Raw genomic sequence first — 21588 nt, forward strand, 5'->3', positions numbered from 1 at the left:
CTGCATATTTATACTGCACTACTTTTGAATTCTTCAAAATTCATGCCTTTTATTGCTAGTTGTACAAAAATACAGTATTCTAGAGTTGAAAAAATATTATACAGTATTTCATTGAGACTTTAAAATTTATTATCTTTTGCTAGTATTTTTAGATTCTTTATAAGAGTTTTACTTTGTGGATTTTTTTTTTTTTTTTTTTTTTTTGCCAATCTGGTCACTATTTGATGCCATTTCAACGTTCTCAGGATTTTGTCGAAAATATTACCACAATGATATAGTGATACTCATTTTCTTTAGGCATTTACATATGTATATACACATATATGGGAAGTTATATATACATATTTTTATGCTATACTGTTAGAATCCAATTCTATTATACATCAACATATACAGTTTGCTCAATCTGATTTCTGCGAATGTCATCAGTCATGGGGAAATATTAAGAGCCTGAATAAACATGGACAATATTTGCAGAATTCACATAAAATTGAAGATGGTATATAAGCAAAAATGTGAAGTATATCACTTACAGCCTTCATATAGAATGCACTTTAAAATGTTTAATGGATGAAAAATATTTCAATTATCTTTACCTACTTTTTTGTTTTTTTCTTCAAAATGTGTCTCCTAGATGATTTGAATTATATATGTCGCTCAAGATTCTTTTGACAACTGTAACCTAATGCCTTAAATGTGTTTCTGATATTTCTATTCAGTTGATCACTGTTCAGTAACTGTACCAAGTTGATAGGTGTAATTTTATTATCACTTTCAGAATGTAAATTTCATGGGTGAGTATACACTTTTGATTCTAGCTCTTGGGTGGCATAGGCAGGTGGATCTGTTTTTTGAGGTCAACCTGGTCTACATAGCAAAACCCTATCTTAAAAAATCAATCAATAAATAAGCAAATAAATAAAAAGATTCTAAAATATTTGAAATTTGTATGAACACAACCACATCTTTAATAACAATTGAGTTTTATTGCAGATAATTAGTATAATTAATATTTACAAAATGTTACATAGTGTCATATAGGAACTCAATTTCATTGTAAATTAAACCTGCTTTTCTCTTTTCATTGGTTGCTCTTAGTTAACATTTTTATACACATATACAATTTATTCCGATTATTCTCTCCCCCACATCATCTCATCCCTTCCCCTATGACTTAAACATACATAGTCTTCTAAATTTAGGCTTTCCAATGTCTGATTTCTCTTTTATTTATTATACATTCTTTTACTTTTCCATCTACATTTTATGGTATCATAATAAGAAATCTATTCTGTCATTAGCATTATCTCAGTGTTTGGTAGGAGACATTCACATTCTTCAGTAGCTTGTCATCAGTGCAAGAAATGACATTGAGGTATCTCTCTGTGTCTCTGTCTCTCTCTGTCCCTGTCTCTCTCTGTCTCTGTCTTTGCCTCCCACTCCTATGTCTCTATGTCTCTCTGTCTCTCTGTCTCTCTCTCCATCTCCTCCCCAATTGTTTTGTTTTCTAATATAAGGTCTCAGACTGTAGTCTAGGCTAGCCTTGAACACAAGGCAATCCACCACCCTCAGCCTTGTGAGTGTTGGGATTCCAGGCATACACCATCTGGCCCAGTGAATTTTATGACTCCCTTATATCCCTTTACCATTTCTGAATTATTTTTAATATTTCTCTGACCCTTTTCTAGCTTCTAGATGTAGATACATTAACTTGATTAGAAGGTTTTAGTTTTTAAAGATTTATTTATTTATTTATGTACATGAGCACTCTGTTTGCGAGTGTGCCTGCATGTCAGAAGAGAGCATCAGACAGAAGAGGGCATTGGATCCCACTAAAGATAGTTGTCAGTCACCATGTGGTTGCTGGGAATTGAACTTGGGAGCATTGGAGAATTAGCACTCTTAACCACCAAGCCGGCTGGCTCTCCAGCCTGAAAAAAAAAGATATTAAAATTTCATTCTTTTTTGTGTTTGTTTGCAATCTTTCTTCTTGAGAACATTGTGATGGAATGTCCAAATGGTACTTAGTGGCAGTTGGTGTAGAAGGAGCCATACCTGTGTTGCTAATTTTTTATAATCAAGTACACGGATACAAACAGTCTACTCCAGGGAGAATCTTGACTGTTTCTCTGTTGGATGGGTTCCCTCCTCTTTTTCTTTACTTGTAAAATGTTACTGAGGTTTTGTACTTTTATGATGAAGTTGGGGCTCAAAAAATTCATACTGTTTTGAAGAAAGCATGCTGTACCTTAAAACTTTATCTTAGAGCAATTTAAGTAGTATAGGAATGACTTATTTTTTAAAAGCTTTGGAAGAACTCATAACTAATGTACTGGGAAAATATCACCTAGCTCACCCAACTGTTTTCTGTTTCTGACTCTGTGTTTTTATTACATGCCTGTGCAAAATCAGGAAAGCATGACTATTAAATCAATTAGTCAGACACTTGCAGCTCAGAATAATGGCTTTTTGTTGGTTCCTTTGTTTGCAGGCTAGGGATGAAACCCAGGGCAAACCCTTTACCACTAAGCTAAATAACTAACACTGAACAGTGTTTCTTAAAATGTAATAAAAATCAATTTAATGTTCCGCTGATCACAGTACCTTTTTGCTGTTTTTTTAGTGGTTAATACTCTGCCAGTTTGTCCTGATTTGTCAGAATGCATACTACTTTTGTGTTGGATTATTTTATATGATTGTGTTTTTACTTTCTTACTGTGTTTTGGCTCATTACTTCCGTGCTAGGCATTTTGCGTACAGAGTTAATATGTGTTCGTTGTTACTCTAGTTTCCTTCTGAGAGGACTAGTGTGGAACATTGGCTTTTATTTTTCTGACCTTGTCTCTGTAGAACACTATTCTTTTTATTTAAATGTAAATGTAATGGGAGAATATGCTGTCATAGAATTCATGCTCTTGTTTCTTGTTTCAGCAGAAGGGCATTTGTCTATTTCTATATACAATTAGTTTGTGTAACTAAAGAGCATGTTTTAACCCTTTGTTCTCTGTATACTCTCCATATGTTGCGTAGTCTGCTTTACTTCTCCTGTTCCCCTGTCAGCCGTGGACTTTCTTTTCAATTTGTCTGAAGATTCTGTCATATATTATAGTGCCTTCACCTGCAGTCATATTTCTCAGGGTCCCCTGCTGTTCCCATATGTGCTTACAGAGGGAGCTTCCAGGATGTTATGACCCACCCATAGGTTCCTATTCTCAGCATTCAGTTTAATTCTTGCTGATCATCTGCTCTCAGTGTCCTGGGATTCTTAGTCATCTCAGCACTTGCCCTTTGCAGAGAGCCCTCCTGCCTGAGTCATGTAGCCAACCCTGTGCAGTCAATGGCCTTGCTGAGGTACATTTTGTCACAGGCTGATTGGAGATACTTTGTTGGACTTCCTAGATAAGCCATTGCATCATCTAAATGAAATAGGACTCTGGCAGGCAGTTTGGGGAAAGTTCTCTCGTTAGCCTCCTCCCCGACCAGGGTGAAATTAGTACAAGCAGTTCTCTCTGTGTCTCCTTCATTTAATCTCAAATGTTCCCTTGTTGCTTCCAGAGGAGCTTGAGGTCAGATGTCCACCAGATGGGACCGAGCTCAAGCCCCACCAGTTCTTTAGTTTGGAGCAGCTGGAGTAAAAGGAAGCTCGGGTTTTAATCTTTTTCTTCCAGAATCCTTCTGCCTTAATTACATCCCACCATCATCCTGGAAGTCCAAGTCTCACACTCCTTTAAATACAGGAGGAGTGGAGGAGGCAGCTGAGTCTTCTCTGTGAGTTCAGAGATTGGAGATGTCTTTGGTAGAGTAGGGTGGGGTTTAAGCTACTCCAGAGTGTAAGAGAGATCTCACTTCTTTGTCAGGACACTCATAATCCTGACTCCTTATTTCTCTCCATAAAATGGGGAAAGAGCAGTAACAGCCCATGTGTATTTGTGTGAGTTAAGAGAGGTGACTCTGAGAAACCTTTAAACGAAACCAGGTGCCTAATACAAACTCACTGCTTCTTTGCTGAGCTGCATGGACGAGCCTCGAGCTTACCAAGATGGTGATGGTTCCTGGATATTCGGAAGTATCTTGTTGTCCTGTTGTTCCAGGGAGGAAAATGGGGAAAGAACAAGAAGATTGGCATTCTCCAAACCTCAGTGCTCTGGTTAAGGTATTAACTATCCAGGTGACTGTCGTGGGACTGTTCTGGAAACGATGGTCCTGTCTACAACTACCCATTCTATTGACCTGTACTTTAGTGGATGGCGTCCTTGAAATTGATCAGTAGTGACATAAACAGGGTTGGCTCAAGAAGAGCTGCATAATTTCAATTATGCTTTAGCATCTTGTCTGTGAAATGGGAACAAATGTCTGCCTGCTCTTGCTATGCTGTTTTTCCTTCTGTCACAAGGGCGTGGTGTCAGCTCAGAGGGACATAAGCATGCTTTGCAGACAACCTGGATGTGAACTACTCTCTGATGCCCTACTCACCCCAGAAATCTTAGATGTTCTTAGAATTCTTGAATTCTTAGAATTCAAGCCTCTTACCTGAGGCTTGGAATCAGCCGCACATGCCAGGAGGACCACTAATACACCTTTCAGTCCTCTCTGCTGTTCTGTTCTTGCCTGCATTCGATGACTGAGCTGGCTGCAGAAGGAAGGCCCTAGTTCTCATATGTTCTTTCATTTTCATCCTGGGAATATTCCCAACCTGTGATCCTTGTTACACCAACCTGCCTTTCAGAATTGATGAGTGCACTTCTCTAAGACAGTCTCTGTTTGCTAAGCAGGCACCTCTCTTTTTCAAAGAGATCATCTGTTTCTCTCAGGGTTCTAGTTCTCCCTCTTTGGAATCAGCAGCTTAGATTTAGAAGACTAAAGCAGTTTTTATTTTTTAGGGATTCTTGTTTTTTTTTCCTTGTTTCTTTTTTTTTTCCACCTTACATCCCAATAAGCCCCTCATCCCTCTTCTCCTCCCAGCTCAACACTTACAAATCCTTCCCCCACTACCTCCTCCTCCTCCCTTCTTCTTAGAGAAGGGGAAGTCCCATTGTGTACTGCCACACCCTGGAACCTCCATTCATAACAAGACTAAGTGCATCCTCTCCCACCGAAGCACAAACAGGCTGTCCAGTTAGGGGAAGAAGAACCAATAGCAGGCAACATAGTTGGCAACAATCTCTACTCCAATTGTTAGGGGACCCACATGAAGACCAATTAGCACATCTGCTACTATGTGTAGGAGGCCTAGGTCTAGCTCCCTGCATGCTCTCTGTTTGCTGGTTCAATCTCTGTGAGCCCCTGTGAGTCCCAGTTAGTTGACTCTGTAGTAGAAGACTAAAATGTTTTATAGGTCAATATGGATGGATAAGTGGATGTGCAAAGAACTCTAACTTCTATGAAATTTACAATGCCATGAAAACACTTCAGCAAAAATTTTGGCATGCTATTTACAATCTCTTGAACACCATTCCTCACAGAACAGGCGTGATGGAAATCCCATAGTAACTGAAGAGGCATAGGCATGAAGGAGGAGAAATACTTGCTTACTCTATTGTTTGTAAGGAAAAAAACCTCTTAACTGAGCTTAAAAATCCGGTTGCCAGCCAAGAATTGCATGTTCCAAGAACATGCCTCTTCCTGTCACCATATCAAGGTACCAAACCGTTGGCTGCTTGTGGAGCCAGTATCTTTCTAACCCACGTGTGAGCAGGAGTTTGTGGGAGACAAGTACTTAGGTCAGGGATCAATCAGAACCTGGTACAGGTCTTGGGTCTCTGGCATCATTAGTTACAGATATGCCAAGATGCTTTGGGGAAGGTTTTAATTTAAATCCCAAGTTTATTTCAACGAAATCTCCCTGATACGATCTGTTGGGAATTTAGAGTGAACTAGACAAGTGTTCATTTTGGAGGGCATTTGTGAATTAGACAGTAGGTCCATAAACAACAACCAAACAAACAAACAACTAAAACAACAACCCATTCTGGGTGTATGACTCTCAGGATGCCCCTACTCAGTTCAGAGCTCTCAGTGAAAGGGTTGAAGAATCTTTGTTGGCTACATCAATTTTTTAATTGACATGTAAATGCAGAAGATTAGAGTCCACTACAGGAGTGGCAGGATCCTTTAGGTGATTAGTGAAAACATCACTTTTAGAGAACTCCTACAGGAAGACCCCTTCATTCTGTCCTGTTGGGTTTAGCAGTCCAGGGACATAAAAGGAATTGATTTCTGTATGTGAAATGGGTTTGCTCCACTGAGGAAGTTCAGTGGGAGCAGGATGGCAAGGGACCGGGTTGTGAGTGGGGGGCTGGCAACAAGGTGCAGAACGAAGACCAAGGCCCGGTGCCCTGCGGCCTGCCTGTGGGATGTGAGCTAGCTGCCCCCTCAGGATGCCTTCAGGTGAGGACAGGTGGGGGTGGCTTGTGCCCTGCTGAGCCGGTTTAGGAGAGTGTCAAACACAATCCCAATGCTCGCACTGGAGCCTGAACAGGTCCCCGCAGCCTGTAGGGGGCAGCGTGCAGCTCAGCAGGCGATGGCCGCGGGCAGATCATGGTGTGCCTGGGCCTCCGAAGAGCCACGAGAGGGGACTGAAGGGCCTTGGTGGAGCCCGGACCTCCGCGTTACGCGCCTCCCCGCGTTGCCCGTGTTGCGGAGTGGCTGCATGTATCCTCCCCACCCCGGCTCCACCGAGCATGAGCCTGGACTGAGGGCACACAGAGCTCTTCAAAGAGCGTGGGACCTTAAGGCACTGGGAATTCGTAGGTGAGCGCAGGGCCTGACGGGAAGCGGCGCGCGCGATATTTTTGGCGACTGCAGTGGCGCGTGTGCTTGGGCGTGTTTTTCTTTCACATGTGCCAGCAGTGGGGTCGCAGCTGAGAGTGACTAAACTCTCTCTCCCTCTCGGATCGCCGCAGGCCAAAGAGGTGATTCTGCCTGCATGTTATCCTCCTTGCTGGAGGCGAGCTCTTTAGGCGCCACATCGCGATCAAAAAGGGAAAGAAAAAAAGAAATGAAAAAGTGGAAGAAGCAGCCAGGTAAGGGGGTGGTAGCGGCGCTGGGGGTCACCTGGGCCACGGTCAGGCGCGCTTTGATTGTGGCGGGGTTTCCAATGGTGACCTCAGCCTCGGAGTGTCCAGGGACGTAGCCCAGGCCAGTCCTGCCAGGGTACCTCGAGGCATGGCATTCGCACAGACCCCTAGCCTTGCCGCAGGTCTGATCCCCAGGGACAGCAAGCTGCCAGAGCAGCAGCATCAATGTAGGTAGGAGACCCGCGGGCATTCTTGAACTCACTCTCACAGCCCTGGGGAAGCAGTGCCAGAAGGAGGCGTTGCAAAGTGAGCCCATTGGGTAGGGGAAGCGAGGATTCAGGGATGTTTGGAGAGCTGAAGCAGGGATTGCAAAGCCCATGGCATTGAGAAAGAATGGACAGGTGATTTGTTGTGTGCATGAGAGCTGTGCTCTGACATCCCCAGAGCAACTTGGGGCTCTCACCTCTCTCTAGATTGACTTGAATTAAATTGCCTTGTACCTCCCAGGGCAGGACAGGCTTTTCAGAGGCAGCTTAGCCTGGTGGCGCCCTCCATGTAAAGTTTCTATTGTATGTTAAAGAACGGGAATCGGGGATCGTGGGAAAATATTTTCTTAAAACCTCAGGCAATGAATATATATATATATATATATTATTTAATAGATTTCTTCTAATCTATTTGTAATTGGTTGCGCCTTGCAAGGGATTGTATTGGGAGGATGTGAAATACCCCTCCTTCACTTACTTGGAGAAAGGGAACAGAAACAGAGATTCCCTCTTTTTTAGCCTGCAAAGCTCTGAGAGATTACAGCTCCGCATAATTTAATTCTTCCCCTACCTGCTCTGAGCAGGCCTCCAGATCAGCAAGTGCCTTTGGAATGGTTTTGCTTGTTTTCGTTTATTTTCCATGGTGCTGTTTAGAAGGCCACGAATTGTTATGTGAATTTTAAATTTCAGGAGGTGACACCCAGAGTTTATGGTGGTTTCGTTCAAATATTGCCGTGTAGTTGCAGCGTAAAAAAATATTTCCTGTGACAAGAAGTGGAAAAAGAAAGTTGATCAGCTAAGAAAAGTAAAGCCTTGAGCCAGACCAACCATTTGGCTTCCTAAAATATGGAGCAAGCATGGAATGTCGCTTTTTCAGAATCGAAAGGGTTTTTAGAACAGGGAAGTGAATACTGTGTGGTGCTAACCCGTCCTTTTTGTGGCTGACAACAATTAGGATACAGGTCAGAATGTGCCAACAGCACAGAGTTGGCGCTGGAGGTATTTGAACTAAGAAGTGCTCAGGAACTGTGAACGTTTCTCTGTTATCACCCTGGATCCATCTAGTGAAGTAGAGCACTTTGATGCCGTGTAAGAGGCCGTTGTGAGGGCTGGAGAGATGGCTCAGTGGTTAAGAGCACCAAGTGTTCTTCCAGAGGTCCTGAGCGCAAATCCCAGCATCCACATGGTGGCTCACAACCATCTGTAATGAGATCTGATGCCCTCCTCTGGTGTGTTTGAAGACAGCTGCATTGTCTAACGTATAAGTAAGTATATTGTACAAAAAAAAAAAAAAAAAAAAAAAAGAGGCCATTGTAAAACTGCATCTAGCCTTGTCATCTACTGCTTCAGTTTCTATGCGGACAGGGCACAGTTGGAGAGCTTCAAGATCAAGTTCATTGCCTGTCTTTAAAGATCAAGTGTATCACCTAACTTTTTTTTTCTTTTCTTTTTTTTTTTTTTTTTGGAGCTGGGGACCGAACCCAGGGCCTTGCGCTTGCTAGGCAAGCACTCTACCACTGAGCTAAATCCCCAACCCCCATCACCCAACTTTTAAACCAAGAAATGTAGTGTCTTTTTTGCTGCTTGTGTAGCTTTTAGTGATGTATCTTATCTCCTAGTACATCCTTTGTTTCCATGATAGTTGTTTTCAAGTATATATGATTATTGATCCTATTTGTAGACCTATTCAATATTTCTGCTTTTATTGGTTAAATATTTTTGGTGAATTTGCATTGTGATATCAGTAAAATCCTATGTGAATGTTTTAGAGAATATACCGGTTTGTGTAATTTGCCCTCAAGGATTTTTGGTGGCCTGTATTCACATTTAAAAGACTCGAATTTATACCATCCATAACAGGATTGATAGGGAAGCACAATGGACAGTGACAGTGTTGTTCCCGTTGACAGTTGTGGGAGCCAAGAAAGAAGTGTGACTTGCATATTTGCGACTAACAAAATCGAGACTGAGTATCATTACTGTTGAAGCCCATGTAAAAATGATGAAATTTTCAGAAATCACCAGTTAAGAAATCGTAGTGTTGCTTAAATGGAATCTGAGTTTCAAAGTTATGTTTCATTTTTCTTTATTCCTTAATGAAGCTTTTTATTAAGTTTTTTATTCACCATTTCACCCTTAGATGCACAGTGCTAAGATCATAGTAGGTGCTCAATAAATCACTTAACCATCAGGGCAGAGGAATGGTAAGAAAGTATGTATTTTCTATAAGTTCTGTTAGTTTTGGGAACAGGTGGTTTTAGGTTTACCAGTCATATCTTGGTATCTTGTCCCACATAAGACAACTTGACAGAATCCCCTTTCTGGCCATTATGTTCAAGTTATTTTTGTCTTAAGCCTTCTTGAAAATCATGGAAGTAGTGTAGAAACTTGATTATACCTGCAATATAGCAAAAAAGGTCAGTCTAGATAGGTAAGCAGTTATGTTTCTCCATGAGCTGATGTCTTAAAACATGTAAATTTTAGGAATTTAGTGTTGTGTTTTCTAAAGATACATCGTACAACATACAGATAACATTGTAATAGAATAAAGGAATCTTTTGATTTAGCACCAAATTCCATAAAGCAACGACTACTGCACAGCTCTCTTGGCCATATGAATAGCAGAAATTGTATTTCACTTTTTTAAAGCAGTAACAAAAGTACTTAAGGTTAAGCGGAGCCCATGGGAAAAGGTCCCGGTGGTGTTTCTCTTTGGTTTCTTGTGCTCTTTCTAGAGAATGGCTTTAAGAAATAAGTGCGGTCAGGTGGTCAGTGTGGCCAGGCAGTCATGAGCAGATGGTTAAGCAATGTGCTAGGACCCCATAGACCACTGAGCCCAGCTGAAGAGGAGAGGCTAGGCAGTGAGCCCAGCTGAAGAGCAAAGGCTAGGCAGTGAGCCCAGCTGAAGAGGAAAGGCTAGCCAGTGAGCCTGACTGAAGAGCAAAGGCTAGCCAGTGAGCATGACAGAAGAGCAGAGGCTAGACAGTGAGCCTCGCTGAAGGCTGAAGAGCAGAGGCTAGCCGTTGAGCCTGACTGAAGAGCAGAGGCTAGCCAGTGAGCCTCGCTGAAGGCTGATGAGCAGTGATTTTAACATTTCGATATAAGTTCTTCAGTTTTCCTAAAAGTTTGTACAAAAGTTTGCCTCCAAAAAGTTCGCTTAAAAAGTTCTCTTTGCACTCTTCTTATCTCCTTTCCTCTTGCTCTTATGTCACAATAATTTCCTTACTCTCAAGGCCTTATTCTCAACGCTATGCCTTTACTTCTAAGTTCTTCTTGAGTTCTGTCCTGTTCGGTTCAGTTCTGTGTAAAAAGCTTTCTCTCTCTTTGTCCTCAGCATTTGTATATCTTTCGGAATACATCATCACATGGTAAAAAGTTCACCACAAGTTTGCACACGAATTCAAATCATAAGTTGAATAATAAGTTTACAACAGAGAATATTTACATGCATATCCATTAAGAGTAATTATCAGGATAAACTGTCATCATCTGTCACTGGCTCTACAGGTTCGTGGAGAGTAAAAACTGTAATTTTTGTGAGAAAAGAGTAAGTGAAATTACCTATAGGCAAATCCAGTCAATTTTTTATGGTCGGTCCTTGCACCTACAGTAAGTCATTAATTCTCTTTTTATGAACTTTGGTTAATTGGTTTATACGCTCTTAGAATGGGCTCTAATTTGGAGATGCCTGCTTGGTATTGCAGAAGCAATTTACTCATGACACTTTAAGAATGGAAGAGTTTTCAATGCAATTTTGATTATCAGAGAGAACATAATAGCAGTCCTATTATAAACAGGCTTTGAATTACTAATCTAATTTTAGGAATTCTTTTACAATCATCATTAAGAAGTAAGAAATCATCTATTTGTCGATACAACATCACTCCAAGACAATACATCTTTGTTCTTCTGTGGTGATCTGTTCAAAAAAGTAGACTAAAGAGCATGACAAATACAGAGGAAGATGCTTACAGCCGACCACTTAGCTGAGAACAGGGTCCTCAATGGAGGATTGAGGGAGCTGAAGGGGTTTACAGCCCCATAAGAACAACAATAAGGAACACCCAGAGCTCCCAGGGCTGACACCATCATCCAAAGAGTACACATGGACAGACCCATGACTATAGCTGCATATGTAGAAGAGGATGGCCTTGTTGGGCACCAATGGGAGGAGAAGCCCTTAATCTTATCAAGGCTTGATGCCCCCGTGTAGGGGAAAATCAGAACAGGGAGGCAGGTAGGCCTGGGTGGTTGGGTGGTAACACCCTCATAGTAGAAAGGGGAAAGGGGTGTTATAAGGGGTTTTATGGATGGGAAACCAGCAAAAGGGATAACATTTGAAATGTAACAAAAGCCCTCTGTGGGTAGGGGACAGCGGATAAGGTGCTGCTAGCCCCCTACTTCCCTGCTGCCTCCCTTTGTTCGTGACTCTGGTGCCAGGTGTCATCCTGGGACTCTCCATGGGCTGCTGCTGGCACTGGTGCTGGTGTTCAGGGCCAAGAGCATGATGAGCAAGGAGCACATAGTTTGTCCCGATTCAGAGCTGGGCCAGTGGCCACCAGAGGACAAGCACAGCTTCCTGTACGATCATGAGGTCTTCCTGGGCAAGGAGGACTCCAAGACCTTTGATAGCTAAGCCTGGATGAGAGCAAGGAGAGGCTGGGGAAAATTGTTGATTCAATTGACAGTGATGGAGGCAGCCTTGTTACTACTGAGCAGCTGAAAGTTTCGATCAAACAGGTACAAAAAAGATACATCTACCATAATGTGGCTAAACTCTGGTAGGATTATGATAGGGACATAGACGAAAAGATCTCCTGGGAAGAATACAAGCAGTCTACTTTTGGCTACTACCTGGGAAACCTTGCTGAATCCCAAGATAGCTCTGATCTTCACGCCTTTAAAAAAATGCCTCCATGAGATGAGGAGGTTTAAGGCTTCAGTCATTGACAGCAACCTGACAGCTACTCGAGAGGGATTCATTGCCTGTCTGAACTCAGAGGAGTTGAAACATATGAAGGAGATTGTAGTTCTGGAAACCCTGGAGGATATCGACAAGAACAGGGAAGGACTTGTGGACCAGGATGAGTATATTGTGGACATGTTTTTCCCACGAGGACAATGCCCCTGAGCCAGATTGGGTTTTGTCCAAATGGGAGCAGTTCAATGATTTCCCAGATCTGAACAAGGATGGGAAGCTGGACAAGGATGAGATTGGACACTGAATCCTCCCTCACAACTATGACCATGCAGGGGCTGAGGCCCGGCGTCTGGTGTATGAGTCAGACAAAAACAAGGATGTGATGCTAACCAAGGAGGAGATTCTACAAAACTGGAACATGTTTGTGGGAAGTCAAGCCATCAATTACAAGGAAGATCTTACCAAAAATCATGATGAACTTTGAAAGCTACTCATCCTCATGTGGCCTACCGTCATGGGCTTTGGGCAGATGTTCTGGGTGATTGCTATAGTTGTCAGTTGTATAGCAGTTGTGTCCCTAAACCATGAGAAACCTTACTAAAGCTCAAATCACACATTGCACCTCAAACAATAATAGTTCTACACCCCACTTTCATCAATGGACAGTTTGGGGAAACAGAAATTAACCAGAGACATGGAGAAACTAACAGAAGTTATGAAACAAATGGATTGAATAGATATTTATAGAACGTTTCACCCTAAAACCAAAGGATATACCTTCTTCTCATCACCTCATGGTACCTTCTCCAAAATTGACCATATAATCGGTCACAAAACAGGCCTCAACAGATACAGGAAGATAAAAGTAATCCCAATCATCCCATCAGATAACCATGAACTAAGGCTGGTCATCAATAACAACAAAAATGACAGAAAGTCCACATATACATGGAAGATGAACTCAATGTCAACTTAGTCATGGAAGAAATAAGAAAGAAATTAAAGACTTCTTAGAATTTAATGAAAATGAAGATACAACATACCCAAACTTATGGGACACAATGAAAGCAGCACTGAGAGGAACACTCATAGCTCTGAGTGCCTGCAAAAAGAAACAAGAAAGAGCATATGTCAGTAGCTTGACAGCACACCTAAAAGCTCTAGAACAAGCATTAAATAAACCCAAGAGCAGTAGAAGGCAGGAAATAATCAAACTCAGGGCTGAAATCAACCAAGAAGAAACAAAAAGGTCACTACAAAGTCAACAAAACCCGGAGCTGGTTCTTTGAGAAAATCAATAAGATAGATAAACCCTTAGGCAGACTAACCTGAGGTCACAGAGAGTGTATGCCAATTAGCAAAATGAGGTCTGAAGAGGGAGTCATAACAACAGAATCTGAGGAAATTAAATAAACTCATCAGATTGTACTACAAAAACCTATATTCAACACAACTGGAAAATGTGGAAGAAATGGACAATTTTCTAGACCGATACCAGATACCAAAGTTAAATCAGGAACAAATAAACCATGGAAAAACCCCATAATTCCTAAAGAAATAGAAGCAGTTATTAAAAGTCTCCGATCCAAAAAGAGCCCAGGACCAGATGGGTTTAGTGTAGAATTCTATTAGACCTTCATAGAAGACTTCATACCAATACTGTGCAAACTATTCCACAAAATAGAAACAGACAGAGCACTACCAAATCCCTTCTATGAAGCCACAATTACTCTTTTTTTTTTTTTTGGTTCTTTTTTCCGGAGCTGGGGACCAAACCCAGGGCTTTGCGATTCCTAGGCAAGCGCTCTACCACTGAGCTATCCCCAACCCCGTCACAATTACTCTTACACCTAAACCACACAAAGATACAACAAAGATAGAGAACTTCAGACCAATTTCCTTTATGAATATTGATGCAAAAATGCTCAATAAAATTCTTTCAAACTGAATCCAAGAACACATCAAAACGATCATCCATCTTGATCAAGTAGGCCTCATCACAGGGATGCAGCAATGTTTTAATATACGGAAATCCATCAACAAAATATCCATGTAAACAAATTTAATGGAAAAAAACCCATGATCATTTCATTAGATGCTGAGAAATCATTTGACAAAATTCAATACCCTTTCATGAATAAAGTCCTGGATAGATGAGGAATTCAAGGCCTATATCTAAACATAGTCAAAGCAAAATACAGCAATCCAGTAACTAACATCAAACTAAATTGAGAAAACTTGAAGGAAAATCAGGTTTTCTAAAATCAGGGACTAGACAAGGCTGCCCACTCTCTTCCTACTTTTTCAATATGGTACTTGAAGTCCTAGCTATAGCAATCAGACAATGAAAGTAGGTCAAAGGGATACAAATTAGAAGGGAAGAAGTCAAAACACTAATATTTGAAGATGATACGATAGTATACTTACGTGACACGAAAATTCCACCAGAGCATTACTTAATCTGATCAACAAATTCAGCAAACTGTTGGAGTATAAAATTAAGTCAAAGAATTAAGTAGCCTTCCTCTATTCAAAGGGTAAACAGGCTGAGAAAGAAATTAGGGAAATGATACCCTTCACAATAGGCCCAAATAATATAAATTATCTTTCGGTTACTTTAACGAAACAAGTAAAAGACCCACATGGGGTGGGGGTGGGGCGCTGGAGGGGGCTTATGGACTGGACACCTGGAAAGGGAATAACGTTTGAAATGTAAATAAAGAAATATATCTATTAAAAGTTAAATTAAAAAAATAAAAAATAAACTGAGAAATAATCAAAAAAGAAAATATGAATAAGAAAGAAATTTTTGGATTTGAAAAATGATGAATGCCAGGCATTTGACAAACTGTATGACCATGGTAAACCCTTTAATATACTTGAGAAATTTTTTTTACTTGTTAATGAACTGGGTCTTTTTTTTTTAATAGTGAATAGAAATATAGTCCCTTTCTGAGTGTGAGGCTAGGAATCCAGGTGTAGTGGAATTTATTATTTGTTAAGTCCTGAACCATTGAGCCTGCCCCTAACACAGCTTATGCTAAAGCAACAGGCCAAGGTGATATCTAAGCCATAGACCAAACTATCTGGACTAACAATTACAGATGAAATTCCTACTTGTAAATGGGAGGAGAGGAATAAAGGATACCTGCGAGGATTGAAAAAAAAAAAAGAAATATACCCAAAAAAATCCAATAAAAATGTCAAAAATAAAAAAAAAGAAATAAAAGAACTTAGGAAATGCAAAAGATTGGGGTGTAATTCCACAGTCATGATGTGTTTCTTCTGTGATAGCTTACAGATTAACTCACTTCTCTAAGACTGTTTTCTTATTTGAAAGTAAGTAATGGCATCATCTGTTGACTGGTTGGTAAGAACAAAAGCTTTGCCTAACTTGAATAATAGGTCCCTCCAGAGCATGTGCTTAACATTCTAAGCACAGAGATATTTGCTGAGGGGAGTAAAAACAATATCCAAACATAAAAAAGCGATTTAAAAAAATTCTGCACGCTGATATTAAAGGCATGTTGCAACTTTAACCAGCTTTGTAGGTATTTCTAATAAACAAATTAAGAAACAAAAGCCCTATTACTCTTCTAGCAGTTGCATCCAACAAAGAGAGAGCTGTGAGGTAGTGTGTGCTGCTTCTTTCCCCAGATACCGCTGGGCCTCAGGCCTGCATCCGGTGAGCTGGACCTAAGAGCAGCCTAGTTGAAACTCCTACTGCCATGGCAGGATTCTGCAGGAATATTTTCCTTTGACAACAAGGAATCTGTGTTGAGGAGACCTCTTGGTGGGTCCTCAAGGACTCTACAGTTCCTATTCTACAGGGAGAAGCCCTGCCAGGTCTTTGAGTAAGGCCAGCCAGTTGTTTGGGGAAATCTCTGGTCTTGTGGCAGAGATGAAGGACTGGGTGAAAGAATGGCAGCTCCACTGAGACCAAAGGCAACCCCTTCTAGGCCTATGACCTCCTAATTGATCTTTTTACCTGATGCCTTATTCACATTTTCTTAGTATCATACCACTATGATCTTGAAGAACAGCTTGTCTCTTGTTTTCTCAATCAGGTCTTTGTCGTCACAGACTTTTTTAACTTACTCCAGCACGTGGGACTTATTCATACCTTCTGTATGGAGTAGGACCCTTGGTGGGCCTGTCATATCTAAAATACAAGCTCTGGTAATCCAAAAATTGGACCCCAGTATATCTCAGGCCAGGAAAGATGTCATCCATCATTAGTGAAAAAGAAAGGGGAAAAAATTACATAGGAAAAATATGTGCCTTAATCAAAATAAAAGACCCTCAACTTCCAAGGACTCCACAATCTCCACCCCTCTGTTTTGAGCTTTGCATAGTGATATTGTACAAATGGAGATGGTAGTAAAAGGCATTTCTCTGCCCACAAATGCCATACATGAGCTTCACTCTGACATTAGTGAGGTTAGGTGGCATTATAGCACACATTCAGGTGGCATTACAACTCCTCTGATAAGAACACAGAATCCATATATGACAATGCCATATGGACTCCCTCATGAACTTCTGGATCCATTAAAATTGAGGTTTAACCTGACCTTAGGCCTTTCCAGTCCGTGCCCATCCTCCGATTTTTATGTGTGATATGAGTAAAAGATCACAGTGCAGTCCCCAATATCCTTAAAATAGGACTTGGAAATTCAGGAAGAATGGTATTGGAGAAGTGATGGCTATGTCGTTACAATGTAGTAACACAAGGTCCAGGTTGACGTTTGCTCACTGATGTCCAATTTAATTGTCTTGTTGTGTTTCAAAAAGTGAGGATGTCCAACTTAGTATATAAAAGGCACAGAAATTTATAATTTTATATATGCCCTGTAGTTGATCCCTATATTCCCAAGAAAAGGGAGTTTTATTACAAAAAAATAGGATTATAGACCATTGATTTTGTGGAATACATGGATGTCTAAATGAAACAATGTCAAGGTGTGAAGGACTGCACAGTAAGCAAATATTTCCAGGTTTTACACAATCAAAGTATAGAAGAAAGATATTGGCATCCAGAAGAAGGGAAAACCTTGGGAATAGAAATGTATATCACATCCATTGTCTAAGGTGGTAGATTTATTTTTAAGAAAAATCTCCCTCGTCCATGGTCCCTAGAGATTTGGGTGCTAAGAAAAATCTCTTATCCAATTCAGGGTTGTAAGCCATTCTCAATGCCATCAAAAGCATTGATGACTTCTAGTGAAGCAGAGAGAAATATCTAGCTTCGGAATTGAGGTTGCCAAACGGTATTTCCGGTGACACATTAGAGACTGCAGGAAAGGGCCCCCACAGAAATTGATCAATTTGGGGAGAGCTAGTTAGCAGGTAGGCCATAGAACTTCCCAGTGACATCATCAGTAAGCCCTTCATTGGACAATCTATTGTATCTAAGAGATCCCTAGAATCTTCTGTGATTGTGTTGTGGTGACACCAACTGCCTTTGGGAAATTACTTCAGTTCCCTTTGGGTTCACAAACAGGCATGTTTTGCCAGCTGCTCAGGCTATTTTGGAAGGAGAGTGGAGATCAAGGAGAGACCACACCAAGGCAGAAGGAAGCTGACCTCCTGTCTACTAAAACAGGAAGGATGAAATCATTCTGGGGAAGGCTTGGTGAGTCCTGGGCAGAGTTGGGGAACTTCCTTGAGGAGGTAGGTTTGAGATGTGCCTTCTAAGAATAGGCCTTACAGCATGAGCCTTGGGATTTCTCAAAGGCAAAACAAGAGTCAGGAGTTCCTGATTATTAATTTGAGAGAAAGTCAGAAATTGGTAAGCCTTCAGTTTCTTTTCTAGAAGCTTTTTAATTGTTTGTGTCAATGAATGGCAGAGGAAGGCACTGTGAGATTAACAATGTGACCATCCATGGTTGGGAATTGAATCCCTTCGTCCTCTAGATTATTGTAGGTTACATAAGTCTCTGATAACAAGAACAAGGAAAGATGCACCCCTAGTCATGAGTTTAGGTCTTAGACACTTTGGGCTGGAACACATATGATTAGAGCTTGATGGTGCTAAACATTATGAACTCCAGGATTTATCTGCACCACATCTGATATGACATAACAATGTCCCACAAGTTTATGTCTGAGTCAGGTTATACGTTTCAGGGCGAGGGGTTCTATAATAGTGAACTTGGCACATGTATGGCATTAGAGTTTGGAAAGAGGGACATAGCTTAAGAATCCAGCTCGAGGGCTGGAGAGATGGCTCAGTGGTTAAGAGCACCGACTGCTCTTCCAGAGGTCTTGAATTCAAATCCCAGCAACCACATGGTGGCTCACAACCATCTGTAAAGGGATCCGATGCCTTCTTCTGGTGTGTCTGAAGACAGCAACAGTGTACTCATATACAAAATAAATAAATAAATCTTAAAAAAAAAAAGAATCCAGCTCAAAGAAAGCTTTTCTGCTGTTTCAGGCATTCACCCAGTCTCTACCATTTCCTCTTCCTCAACCTCCTTTTGGGATTCAGAATGCTCTTTACCTCCCATGGGCCATCAAATATGCAAATTCACTTGGGTTTATCTATCTACAGGTTTTGGTAGGAAGGCATCATCCCCAAATGTCATCAGTAAGCAAGAGAAGCGTCTAAAGGAACTGGAGGAACTCAAATTTGAAATCCAGAAGTGTAAATTCGAGAGGCATGCACTTTATCAAATCCTGGACCTTTATATCTATGATGATTGGGACTACAGGTAGCCCAGTAACCTGTCCACTGTATTGTGCTCTGTCTCTGCTAACCCAAGATTTCCTCATATCACGAGAGAGTTTCACCTCTCATCCTGGATTTTGAGGAGCCTTGGCAGGCATTGGCTTGTGAGATAAGCTAGGTGCTGTGTGTTTAGGGTCAACCTCCTTTTTACTTGACCCTGAGCTCCTTGGATAAGCATAAGTTCTGTCAATAGCTGGAAGGACCTGGTTAGACTTGATGCATCTAAGTGAGGGAATGAAATTCCTGCATGCCATCACTCATTTACTCTGATTTTGTTCACTATACACTGATTCTATGGCATCTCCATGGAAGTAGTTGGCATTCTAATTGTGTTTGTATATGGGTTGGTATGTATTTATATGAACATATTTCTGGGTGTTTTGCTCAGGACCTGGAGACTGGGACCTTTGATGGGATCTGAGGATCTGTCTGATGGACAGTTTGCAGGTCATGATAGCGTGGAAGCCCACATGGACCAACAGAACTCTTTGCACCTTCTATTTACTTTGGTGGTAGATAGGACTCTCCTGAGGGAAGGAGGGGTTACAAATCCTCTTCCCTGTCTAAGTAGTTATGCCCTCTGGGAATTCATGTAACAATAGGAAGCAAGGTTTGAGAATCCCTGCTTTCAAAACAAAAGAAATGTCATCATAACTATCTGTTGGACCCAAGGCTGTGGCACAGACTGGAGGAAACTTCTTACAGAATTAGTCAATGCCTTCATGCTTACCTGGCCAACTCTTGACAGTCAGCTCCTTGGACCTGGTAACCTGGCTCTGTTGTCCTGTGCTCAGGATAATAAGTTTAATCAGCACAAATAGGACACAGTTCAAAGGAGCAAGTATGTGCCATAAATTGGCTTTAAGTAATCAAGTCAATAGTCTGATTTCAGGTAATCTTTTTTTGACTGATTTGAACTTCATTTATTTTTTGACTTTACTTTTTTTTTTTTTTTTTTTTTTTTAGCTATCAGGGACCGTTATTGTGACCTAGAAATGGTGATTGTGGTAATAAATTCTGGACATTTGTTATTCCTAAACAGGCATTTCACAGGCTCCACCCACTCTAGTACAGAGGGGTCTTTGCAGAACCATATCTCCACAGCCTTTTAAAGAGTCCTTTTTTCAAAATAAATGTTTGCTGATTTGCGTAGAAATATTTCCTTGAAAGAATTGATGTTGTCTCACTGTTGTGGTTTTGCTCTGGTCTTTGTGTTTGCCACATTCTTCCCTCCCCACTCTTAAATTTGAATTTTTAATGGATATTTCTTATTTACATTTCACCTAATTCTGAAATCATGAATTCACACAGTTATTTGTTCCTTGGGCCATGCCCTAAGACAGGCCGGATCTCGAATTGCTAATACTTCAATCCAAACATGAGATGAGAATGATGGCTATGCAAATGGTGACCAACTCAATAAGTTATGCCATGGAGAGGTACAAGGAACTCATACAAGTGAATAGTTCCTACCAGTGAGTCCCTGACAGAGATGAGAACCCAGCACTAGGCAGGGAATGCTTCTGTCCTGTATGACTTTGAACAAAAGTCAGGGCTCTGGTTCTGTAGTGTCTGACTTTTAACAGGAAAGCCTGCCTCCTGGCACAGGGTCTTGGATTTGTAACTTTAGGACTCAGTGGTCCTACCTGTGAAGAGTTTAGAAGACCCTCCAATTGTTATTTTCCCCATTATCGATTGCTCCTCTACATAGAAAAGATTTGCACCATGATGGGAATATCAATCAACTCTCAACTTCTAGGACACTGACAGGTTCTCTGTGATCCATGAGATACACATGCAAAGATTGTATAGCTATTGGGTCTTCTATCATCCATCAGAGGGGATTTGCCCTCTACTTGCAGATGGTTTTAGCATACTATGGACATATGAGCACCCATATGGTCCAATTCTTCTACCTTGATGTAACATCTTAGTGTCAGGATTTTCAGAAGTACTTTGATTCACAGGGAATGTGGCCTCTGGATTTGGCCTCCTCTAATTGGTGCTAACTTGTATACTGTGGCTCTAGCCTGTTGGTGTCTGGAGATGAGGGCCCTTGAAGGGATGATTGTACTTGCAGGAGTGACAGGCAAATAGAAGCTTCCTGGGATTTGACATTTATTGTTTGTGGTTCAGCAACACGCACTGCCAGCTCCTGCGTGAATGGATTCAATTGAAGAACAATATAAGGATTTTGCTGAATGAGAACAGACAACTGCTGGTGGAGCAGACTAAACTGCCAGCATCCTATGAGAAAGCAAAGAGGTTCTGTGAGGAGGCCAGCAATTACATCTGTGTCCCCAGAGCCAAGCAACAGCAGGTAATGTTAGGCCTCAGGGACAGGTTGTCCTCATGTCTTATCATGAATTTAGACCAACCAATGTAACTGTCCATTACTGTTACATGTACTGACCTATGTCCCATCCAAGTGTTCATTTATGTGATCATTTACAAGGCTTTCTGTGGAGATAGCCCTTTTTCAAGAAACTGCATGTTTGGAAAGCAAATGCTCCTGCTCTTTGAGAATCTGCAGTTTATTAAGGGAGATAGGTTGATCACACATCACAGCACTACATGCCATTATGTGTGGAGAGTGCTATGTGGGAGCCACTCTTTAGACTTGCACAGGGCTTTGATGGATGAAGCAAAATC

General features: G+C 41.2%; 1 protein-coding gene and 1 pseudogene across 1 annotated transcript in view; both read left to right on the top strand.

Annotated features, from left to right (window-relative positions):
- Nucleotides 1–10020: 10020 nt before the first annotated feature.
- LOC148001964 (reticulocalbin-1 pseudogene) lies at nucleotides 10021–12889 on the top strand (annotated as a pseudogene).
- A 4759-nt stretch (nucleotides 12890–17648) lies between these two features.
- Nucleotides 17649–21588, top strand: part of LOC134481229 (uncharacterized) — a 67794-nt gene continuing 63854 nt past the window's right edge. The window contains exons 1-3 of the mRNA XM_087579615.1: nucleotides 17649–17838; nucleotides 18760–18919; nucleotides 21073–21256. Coding sequence (XP_087435741.1) covers nucleotides 17709–17838; nucleotides 18760–18919; nucleotides 21073–21256 — 474 coding nt within the window. The 5' untranslated portion in view covers nucleotides 17649–17708. The remainder of the gene's footprint in view (nucleotides 17839–18759; nucleotides 18920–21072; nucleotides 21257–21588) is intronic.

Source organism: Rattus norvegicus, chromosome 12, assembly GCF_021556685.1.
Source record: "Rattus norvegicus strain SHRSP/BbbUtx chromosome 12, alternate assembly SHRSP_T2T, whole genome shotgun sequence".
NCBI classification, from domain to species: domain Eukaryota; kingdom Metazoa; phylum Chordata; class Mammalia; order Rodentia; family Muridae; genus Rattus; species Rattus norvegicus.